This window comes from Schistocerca cancellata, chromosome 3 (assembly GCF_023864275.1).
Source record: "Schistocerca cancellata isolate TAMUIC-IGC-003103 chromosome 3, iqSchCanc2.1, whole genome shotgun sequence".
Lineage (NCBI taxonomy): Eukaryota > Metazoa > Arthropoda > Insecta > Orthoptera > Acrididae > Schistocerca > Schistocerca cancellata.
Genome location: NC_064628.1, coordinates 19503047 through 19514345, shown reverse-complemented (window position 1 = coordinate 19514345; position 11299 = coordinate 19503047). Strand labels below are relative to the sequence as shown.

The window sequence follows — 11299 nt, the reverse complement described above, 5'->3', positions numbered from 1 at the left end:
ACCAGCATAGATTTTGAAAACAACTTGTACTTTTCTCATACAACATACTGAAAGCTTTGGATCAAGGCAGTCAAGTAGATGAAGTATTTCTTCATTTCTGAAAAGTATTTGACACAGAATCACACCTACACTTATTACCAAAATATGAACCAAAAAGGGTATCACGTGAAATTTATGATTGGATTCATTATTTTTTGGTGAGGAGGACACACAATGTCATTTTGGATGGAGAGCAGTAGTCAGATGTAGAAGTAACTTTAGTTGTGCACCAGAGAAGTGAGCTGCGACCCTTGCTGCTCACGTTGTATATTAATGACTTTGCAGACAGTATTAATAGTAACTTGAGACTGTCTGCAGATGACACAGTTATCTCCAATGAAGTACTGTCTGAAAGAAGTTGCACAAATATTCACTCAGACCTTTATAAGATTTCAAACTGGTGCAAAGATTGGGAGCTTGCTTTAAATGTTCAGAAATGTAAAACAGTGCACCTCACAAAGCGAAAAAATATAGTATCCTATGACTATAATATGGATAAGTCACAGCTGGAATCGACCATCTGAAGTAGCTGGGTGTAACACTTTGTAGGGATATGAAATGGAATGATCACATAGATTTAATTGTGGGTAAAGCAGATAGTAGACTTCAGTTTATGGGTAGAATACTAGTGAAGTACAACCAGTCTACAAAGGAAATTGCTTACAAATCACATGTGTGACTGCTCGAGCATATGGGGTCCATAGCAAATAGGACTAATATAGGATACTGAAAGTATACAGTGAAGGGCAGCACAAATGGTCACAAGTTTGTTTGACAAATGGGATAGTGCACAGTGATGCTGAAGAAGGGAGATTCCATGACAACTCATGTTACATTTTGAAATCAGTGTTTTATTATGTTGACTTGTTATCAGTCTATAAACCCATATTTTCTTTTGTAAATCATCAATATTAATTGTGTTGTTTAGGCAAATATCTTGAAGTGTTAAAATGCATATTATGCTGGCATTCAAATGACAGAGTTACAGATTTCTAAAAATATTTATACCATGTAAAAATATTAGAATGTATTGAAAAAGGCGTGTGACTCAGCGTTACGTGACTCATGTTACTTGCTACATCTTGTTGGGAGGGGGGAAAGGGGGGGGGTCTTTTTTCCTGCAAACAGAGAAATGAAAATATGACATTAAGTGCCAAATAAGATAAACTTATAATTAACATTTCACTCTTCAAACACCATAAAAAATTATAAGAGCATGACATCTGGGAAAATGAATTGTAAATTCAATTAAAAGCCAGAGAAATGAAAATATCCTCTTACATTGACAAAATCAAGTGGATTAATTTTCTTTATAATTTTGTCACATTTTACAGGCTATTTCCAATAGTGACCAGCACACTCCATTGCACTGATTAAGTAACAATTTCCAAAAACTGCATGTACTTTTTCAGCATTGAATTTACTGTCATATTCTACTTTGTACCAGTCTCCAATTTTCACACTTTCTATAGTGTACTCAGTATGATGATCTTCAGAAGCAAAATCCTTTTGAGACAGCAGATATGTCTGTAGCACTCCTTTCTTGTAGTGAAAGCAGTGAATGTTTTTTATGTTTGGGACTGATGGTGTGGAAGAAAATATCTGAGCCAGATTGTTTCACAATCCTTGCTTATGTTGACTCAACTATAAAAACTTTTGTTTCTGCTTCTGCTGGCTTTTTTGAGCTTCTTCCAGATGCTGCTTCTTAAATTCTTCATATTTTCCTTCACTCTGTAAATTTTCCCTTCTCTTACTCTGTATTTCTGCTGCTGCTGAGGGCATCCATAATAAGGGCATCTTCTTCGAATCTTAAAATAATACAACTGTGACTCATATTATGTGATTCACATTACACATTTAATCTTCTGTTTTTACAATACTGGATGAAACTGGGAAATATGTAGTAGTGATATTAGTTACACATTCACACTAAGAAGTAAATTACTGGACAAGATAAAGTTATCTCTAATATCTCTCTTGGTCTAAAAACTTAATTACATGAAAGTGACTTAATGTTTCAAGAAAGTTCATGCTGTTCTATTATATTATTTGCCTCAACCTACGATTTACCTACTTCAGTTTTATACTTTTTAAGCAATACATTAGGGTATGTAACAGTAATATAAATAATGATATGCCAATTCTTAACTGCCAGTTAGTTGAAATGAAGGTCCAATAATCTCCAGTAATTCACACCCTCACCACACGAAGAACATATGGCGTTATAAAAATGGCTACAAATTATGAAGCGAAGGCAATAATGGGCCACAAACCATTGTTGCATACAGTAAAAAGCCCAGCTTCTTCAATAAATATGTAAAAAGTACCAAATTTTAAACGTTTACATATCATAAGTGTGTCCTACTTTACACAAAATATCCCAGAAACTGAACTGGCAGACTCTTGAAAACAAATGTAAACTATCCCAAGAAATTCTAACAACAAAGTTTTGAGAACCAGATTTAAATCATAACTAAAAATATACAACAACTTCCAAGCTATCACTCACATAGGGATCATGAGGACAAGATTAAGTTAATTACTGTATGCACAGAGTCATTCAGCAATCATTTTTCCTGTGCTCCATACATGAACAGAATTGGAAGGAACCCTAATAACTGGTACAATGGGATGTATCCTCTGCCATGGACTTCACAGTGGTTTGCAGAGTATGGATATAATGTAGATGCCTGTAGGCCTACCACATACCTCAATGTTGGGCAAAGTAAGGTAGGCCTTGGGTGAAATCTGAGGCCAATTGGATAGTGACTTTATTCGAAAGTTTACATTTTGCTTCTTTTATGGTACACTTTCACCTGTGTCAGTTTTTGCTGCTAATGATACACCCTGGATCCAAATTTTGCACCTGAGTGCTTCTGGCACTCCTCTGAGCTCTGTGCCTAGAACAGCCACTTCTGTTTTAAACTTCCCAGTCCAAAACTGGGCAACTCATTTTCCTTAATCTTCAGCTGAAACTGTAAGTCAGCTGTGGAAGATAAAATCTGAGCTGTAACAAAGTGAGCAGAAATGGAAGGCCCATGCATTTTGTTTCAGAGCAGATGATTCATTTGGTTTTGCAATACATCCATTGTGATAGGTATAATTATTTGCAAGAGCAAATATTCAGCCCTGGAAAAAAAAGCTGCTTTCATCCAGAAAACTAAGTGCACCACAATACAGTTAAACATTAAAAAGTTACAGCCGGGTCACAGTTAATTAGTGTAATGCAATGCTTTAAAATCTGTTTTTCCAAATGTTACTTATATGTCTCTAACTTAGCACAAAATATTGTTCAGTGTTGGGGGAATTCAATGTACATTTATGCAAAATAATGTTTGAGTTAAGAAGCACAATAAAGATGCACATAGTGTTTTGTATTACAGTAAAGTCAGATGATTCTCGTTTGCTGATAATAACCATAAGTATTCGGTTACGGTATCTGCTACAGAAACAAATAAAATTAGGCTTGGGTAGGGTTTTCAGGGTTATTTGTTTTTGTTTCCATCTGGATAAAGATGGGAAAGATGAACAAAAGTAAATCTGAGGCTAAGGAAGAGAACAGGAAGTGTAAATGGAATTTGAAGGGCAGTGTGAGCAGGGTCGGTCACTTGAGTTCCAAATCAGTTTTCAAAGCAGAGCCTTGAAATAGCTACATTATGGAAAGAAATATATATAATTTCCGTACGTCGATTCGATTATGTTAAATATATTGTACTTCTCGTAGGTCAAGAGTGACATATAAACACGCTGCCGAAAGTCACTAATTCGATAACTTTTTTTATAAAAAAAGAAAGCACATAATTGCTCTAAATAATACATTGTTTTAATCTAAACTACTTTTAATGTGACATGAGATGATGGAACTAAGGAAGAAATTAATGCTTGAAATTTATTTTCGTATATGTGGTCGAAAGTTATTTCACTCATGAAAACACCGGTGACATCCCAATACGGACGTCAACCCCACCCTAAAACCATTAACTTATTGAAAATTAAATGAAAAACATAGTTTCGAGATAATGCTCAAAATAACTGTGCCATACACACACACACAAAATAAAATCGTTATTTAATTCAAAATGCCAAGTTATCATTTAATTATACGAAATAACGTATCAAGCGTTCTCATTAACTTATTTAAAAGCCCGCTACCAATGTCTACAGATACCAACACCGGTGAGTGAAGGTTCTAACGGAGAAAAATATTTCATTATATTAAAAACACATCACAGTTTCACCACAAATTTTCGTTGAAGAGTGTACACATTCCGTTCTCGTCGAACTCCACACTTAACCTTGTGCTGAATCTGTCTTTCCTCCAAATACAAGCCTACACTGACGTTTCAAAGATAGTGCTTCCTGACATTTTGGTCACGTGTAAGCTCTTCGACCAATTACGTCAATCGTGAGACCCCCATACGTGGCATGAAGTACGAATCCTCTTCCACGTCCGCCATTTTGACATATACTATTAGTGTGCGGCCTGGTAAATGTGCTAGCATTTCGTAAGAAAGAGTGTGTCACGGAAGCTGTGAGCGTAAGTATGTTGCAGCATTAACAACGGAAACATCACACGTGTTGTCTTGAAACTATATAAATGTGTGTAAGATGTTTTAACGTGCTATCGAGCAGTAATACATTGCAGTGGTTGCAGAGGAAGGTGACAAATAGCTACCTTTTCCGTTGGGTTGGTCGTTGTGTATGTTGGTGCATATTGTTATTCGGTACAGAAATTATCGGTTTTCATTAATAATTCAGGGGCAGCCTTGCTCGCTGTAAACGGGTTGTTGTCGTAATATATAATTTGTTAGGAGCCGGTGGTTGAGTCATACAATGCCATTTTAGAATCAATAGCCTTGCCCGTTGCTTAACCTCAAAAGTTGGGAATAGCATGCTTTCTGATGTTAGTGATTGAAAGTGTTTCATTTCTCTACAGGTGTTTGTACTAATTAAGTAAACATGGGAAATGTTTTCGCAAATCTCTTCAAAGGCCTATTTGGCAAGAAGGAAATGAGGATATTGATGGTGGGATTAGATGCTGCCGGAAAAACCACCATTTTATATAAACTGAAATTAGGAGAAATAGTAACAACTATTCCAACCATAGGTAAGTGAAACTGTGATTGTTAACTTTGTTTGGTTACTTTGTATTGTAAGTAATAAGCCAGTCGTGACATTTACAAATTCATTTGAACGTCATTGTGGTATGATACAATTGAAAAGCTTACAGCTAAGGTGTGAGTGGCTACGCCCATTTGTAGACTGTTTTGACACATTTCTTGTGACGTGTACACTACTGACACGTTGCACATTGAAAAATAAATTCTTAGCCGTATGTAATTTGCATTGTATTATAAGTGACTTATCATTCGAATTTCGTAGAGGCACGGAAAAAAATTGATGAATAGGTATCAAAGCCGAAAGACTTCGAATATTAATGTTTACTTCAAAATTGTATTCAGCTGTGAATAAAATGTGCATTTATGTTCAGTGTGGAAGTTGGGGAGAAATTCAGATATATACTTCATAGTTCATAAATACAGACATTAGTGAACCCACTTTGTGTGCGTTATATTGATTAGTTGGCCTAGATTTCTGTAAGTTTAGTTTTTGCTCAAATTTTTACAGGGATGAGTGCTAAAGATTAAACATCTGTGCTGTATTAGTTCAGGTGGAATTGGCTGAATATTAAGGTACCAAACTTGTGTGAGTGGCGAAATGTAGAATTCAATTTTGTCATGTCCATTATGATTATCCGGGCTGTTATGCCGTGGTCGGTTGATGCATTTTGTCTCAATTCCCAACTTTTCGTCCCCGTCTGCGGGAGACATCCTCAAGGGGGTCTGTAGCTTAATGGAAGGTCCAACACACCTGCTGGCTTGCTACTGACAGTTTTGTGTTTTAGCAGTACTGTACTGCAATTTTGAAATGTTGACATTTGCAATGTAGTGTTCTAGTTCATTACTGTAAATGCTATGCTTCAGCAAGGAGTGAAAAATAAATTGGATATTCTGATTTGTCAGTGACATTGACAATAAAATTTGTTCATCCATTGGCTACAAATGACACAGTTTAACAGTAGGACTAGTAGTTTTGTATTACAAAAAGTGTAAGGAAATTTTTTGGGCTGTTTGCTTTAGAAAAATGTGCTCCATCAGTTATATCTTTAGGTTATAAATATGTACAGCACAAATTGAGGATAAATAGTTCCAGCATTTCCAATTACTGAAGTTTGTTTACAGTAGAAACAGTGCACTAATATAAAATTTGCTAATGTACTATTACAAACTATTTGAAATATCTTCTTCACATAAGTGAGCAATAACAACTAGTTCCATTCTATTGAGCTACATGTTATGGATGTAGGAGAAAGTTACATATGTTAAACTGTTCATGTGGTTGTTTAAGATGATTCCATTGCAGTTGTATACCTGGTTATGATTATCAGAGGCAGTTTACGAGACAGGACCATAAGAACAACCTAGCCAACAATAAGATTGGTTGCCTTTACTGTTCAGTTCATTGTTGGTGTATCTCACTGACGGAAGTTAACAGGATGAAACGTGAACAAACATGGAGGCCAGAAAGGAATTGTTATGATTGCATTTTCGGTGTGTCAGGTTTATTGTATTCAACGGAATGTCAAAAGCTAGAAAGAAATCTGTACAGTAAAACAGTGAGGAGCTTACAAAAGTGCTTAGCTGCACATTAACATCAAACATCAGTGTATCAAATATACAACAGCTTAACAGCAGCAGTCATCAGACAAGACTGGACAGATCACCCATTCCACGCATGTCACATTTTACTCTGAGTTAATGTGTGGTTCAATTTCTTTTTTTTTGGGGGGGGGGCGCAGTTGTTACAGTGACAGGCTTCAAATTAAGTGTAAAGACAAATTATCACAGGCAGTGTAATATTTGCCTTTTTATTGAAAAATTTCGTAATGCCAATGAGTGTCTCCATGTCGATCACCTAATGCATGAAGTCTACAGCTACACTTGGATATTTTTGTGGAAACTTATCAATAAAATCCTGAAATATTGTGTTTGTTGGCAATTTTGTCACATGTAAAGTTACTTTACTATATTCCAGACATGATACAATTCTGGTACTTAAAGTTGGTTTGCATGCAATGATCTGTTAACATAAATCACATCTACACAGATTGTTGTATGTGCACCAAAAGTTTGTGTGAATTAGATGTGTGCAGGCCTGGAAGTTGGAGGATTGAGTAAAATTACTCAAACTTATGGATACAAATCTCATCTAGAGAGATAAATTAGAGCATTTGGACCAGAAAGTTGCAGAGTTGATATTTATGTTGGCTATTTGTTGTCATGGGCGATAAATAGTTTGGACAAGGAGAATAGAAGCTTTCGAAATGTGGTGCTACAGAAGAATGCTGAAGATTAGATTGGTAGATCACATAACTAATGAGGAGGTATTGAATAGAATTGGGGAGAAGAGGAGTTTGTGGCACAACTTGACAAGAAGGAGGCACCGGTTGGTAGGACATGTTCTGAGGCATCAAGGGATCAGCAATTCAGCACTGGAGGGCAGTGTGGAGGGTAAAAATCGTAGAGGGAGACCAAAATATGAATACACTAAGCAGATTCAGAAGGATGTAGGTTGCAGTAAGTACTGGGAGATGATGAAGCTTGCACAGGATAGAATAGCATGGAGAGCTGTATCAAAGCAGTCTCAGGACTGAAGACAACAACAACATTAAGAAATATGATCAAATCTAGAGCCTCACCGTAGATTTGATCAGAAGTTGTTCGTGTTCTGTTCACTGCATCGTGAAATGTAACTGCTTGGAGCAGTGGCATCGCTACAGCTATTTAACATCTCTGTAGTGTATTTGTAAATATGGCTTGAAAATTTAGATGATGTTCCTTACTCTTTTTAATGACCTTGCTTCGACTGGGAGAAGGGGTGAGCAAGGGGCACATTGTGTGCTGATGGCAGACGGAATATGCTGCAGTCAACTTCATATCCACAGTCACAGCTATAGGCCTACCCATCCACTTCTACATCTGGAAACATCTAGGCCAGCTAGTAAAAACTGTCATTTGTTTGGTGCTTTTTATTAATTTTGTAGTTGCAATTTTTTTAATGTGCACTGTTTTGAGTGCTGTGTTCCAAACTAAGTTGCTTGATCCTGTATCAAGAAATTACTCTGTTAGTCTGTCGTCTGCACATATAGCATTTATCAGGTGAGTGTTGTTTTGTAATATAAGGAACCACTTCACTGAGCAAGTACTGAATATATATGACTTGACGTCATCCACTTGCAGCTCTAGTAACAAATTTTGCTAAATGTTTGTATTATCTCAACGTAAAACTCAACGGCTTCATCCAAGTATGTTTTCCTTTTTTGTGCTGCTTGCCTTCCAAATGCACACGCAATGCAATTGTGGTACAAGCAATGGCAGTGCTTAACAAGTTGGTGTTGTTTGTCATCTTGAACTTTGACAAAAAATATGACGGCAATGTAATACCCCTTTTTAGTGCCATGCCAAACATCTTTGTCAAAGAAATTTGGTGAATATTTGATCATATTTCTTTGTCAAAGAAATGTGATAGTGTAATACTGGCTTAACTCAAATAGTAAGTTTATATCTGAAAACTGCTTTTGCTCAAGGAACCACTGTCTTGACCATTTGACACATTGCCCACTTCATACATTTTGATTGCATTGCTTTAAGACACATCGTGAATACTTACCATAAAAAGTATTTCCTGAGAGTCTGAACTAAATTGAAATAATATTTCTGTAGCACATTAATCTGCTGTTGAAATTTCTTTCCTGGGCTTATAGGCGGTGGACCAGCAGTAGATTGGCTGTCATACTTCCAGCAATTTATTGTATGTACAGACATTTGTGCAGGCACATAACTGAATGTTAACTCACCATTAATAATTGTTCAGTATATGCTGTGATTTGAGTGCTTGGTGTCCTGTCTCTGAAAATTTGCTTTTATGAAGCACTTTGGTCGAAGATGGTTCTTAAGGCAGTGGGGGACAGTGGTTTCCAGCATCTGAATGAAGCCTCCTACATTTTAATAGTTTTCATACTGTTGCTGTGCTATTAACTTTGGATAGGAAATGACATGGCAGGGCTTTGATTTATTCAGAAGTTAACTATTAATTTTAATAAAATAAATTTACCTTTTGTGATATTATGTGTATGATGTGTGAAAGCCTTTAGTTTGTGTGAAGATGTTCCAAGTAATTGCTATGTTATCTTTCTCTGTAGGATTCAACGTAGAAACTGTGGAATATAAGAATATCAGTTTTACTGTATGGGATGTTGGTGGTCAAGACAAAATAAGGCCTTTATGGCGGCACTATTTCCAGAACACACAGGTTTGTAATTGCCTTGCTTTTGAGTTGCTGTGTTGCTGTGGAAAGCTTCTATAGATAATACCGTATGTCAGTGTTGTAGCTGATAAAATTAGCGTAAAAGGAAAAACTGTAAATTGTTATAGTCAGGTATAAAATTACTTGTTAGTTACTACCTTGGAATGTAGTTCTTAAAGTGAGAACTATGTAACTATGAACTACCTGCTGCTGCCAACAATGCTTTGTTTAACTTGCAGTTATCTAGTTGTGTGGTGTACATGAGTACTCGGTTAATTGGCACTGACTAGCCCATTTAACTATCACTGACTCACAATAAGCATTCTTGGAGTTGAAGCAAACTTTGACAAATGCAATGTAAATTCCACAATTCCCAGTTGTCTTAGCTCTTTTTTCCATAGCAGCCAGTTAACAGTAATGGTGTAGACTGGTGTAGGTTGCTGTATGTCATGTCATTCAAGGAATGGAAGAATCATTTTTTCTTTGTGCAAAAACGTGAAAATTCGAAATGACAGTATTCTCGCTGGTCAGCGGAAGTTTAATATTGAACGCCATTATAATAAATTTCAATATGTTCCGATACTTAGTGCAATAAAAGAGGAAATTATCAAGCGATTTGGGGATATATCATACTTATCCCAAGGTTTTGAATAGTTCTCGAGACAATTTGCTGTTTCTGTAGATGATATTCATGCCAGTTTGCAAATGGAGTTAACAGATCTACAATGTAGATTCTACAGCGTAATTCTCGTATGAGAGACAAGTTCCTTTTGGCAAGACGTGTAATAGATTTTTATCACAACTTTCCACAGCAAGAGTTTCCTCGTCTCCATCGTGAAGCCGCGAAGATGATATGTTTGGCTCGACATACGTTTGCGAGAGATTTTTTTCTGTTATGAAAATTAACAAGTCTCGGTTAAGAGTAAACATCAGTAATGATAATTTACGTAACTGTTTGCGTTTATCTGTATTTAGAAATTTTGTTCCATACATTAAACGTATTGTAAACTCCACCTGTGATAATTAAATACAACGTATCGTAGTTAATAGGTACTCTTTCAAACCATGATTTCTTTCACGCACTCGTACTAACCTTATTCCTTCATTCAATAAAGCAGGCCAGGAAACAAGTCGCATTACGGAGGAAGAAGCGGAGAGACGGTAAGGTGGGGAGAGGAGAGAAGCGGGTGGCCAGCTTGCCCTTGTGTGCACGCAGAACACCTGTTTACTGCACACGTGCAAGTGCACCGCACACGTGCAGGATTCCTGCCCGCCCCTGCATTACATAGTTTCATCACTATGACACTATTAAATAAAACTGATCAAGATAAGTTTGTTAAAATTTATGAATATTTCTTCACCTCAGTGCAGGTCAGTGGAAACCCAGAATGCAAAAACGAAGAAAACAGTGATAGTGAAGTACAAAATTAGAGAAAGGAATGAACTATAGCCCATTTGTGCTGTCACTTTCCAAGGACTGCCTGGTGTATCTATAAAGCAAATTCCACAAAGGAGGGAGGTTACCAAAGGGGAGGAAGAGAGAGAACAGGAAAGGATCATAAGGAACTAACTATTGCCATTAAGAATGGTATAAAGAAATAGAAATGCTGAGAGAAACCCTGGCAGGGGAAGTTGTAAGAGAAGTTATTTGCCTTCAGATCTTGGCCAGTAAAATAATCAAGAGTGTCTCTAAAGAAAGAAAAAGTTCCTTGTCAAATTTTGACGTATGTTTCACATACATTTCAGTCTTGTAATTCGGGACTCTCATATCAATGCTTGCTCCACTCAGCTGGAAATAAAAGGAGAAACATGCCTGGAGGAGAAGAATGAACTGCAAACTACAGATACTTACATAAAAATTGTGTAAAGTAGTTTCATGTTTGATGTAATAAAG

At 36.5% G+C, this 11299-nt stretch overlaps 1 protein-coding gene across 1 annotated transcript in view; it reads left to right on the top strand.

Moving 5' to 3' along the window:
• Positions 1-4439: 4439 nt before the first annotated feature.
• The window catches only part of LOC126176806 (ADP-ribosylation factor 1), a 31527-nt gene continuing 24667 nt past the window's right edge, over positions 4440-11299 (top strand). Inside the window, exons 1-3 of the mRNA XM_049923986.1 lie at positions 4440-4576; positions 4976-5146; positions 9302-9411. Of these exons, the coding sequence (XP_049779943.1) occupies positions 4999-5146; positions 9302-9411 (258 nt within the window). The 5' untranslated portion in view covers positions 4440-4576; positions 4976-4998. The remainder of the gene's footprint in view (positions 4577-4975; positions 5147-9301; positions 9412-11299) is intronic.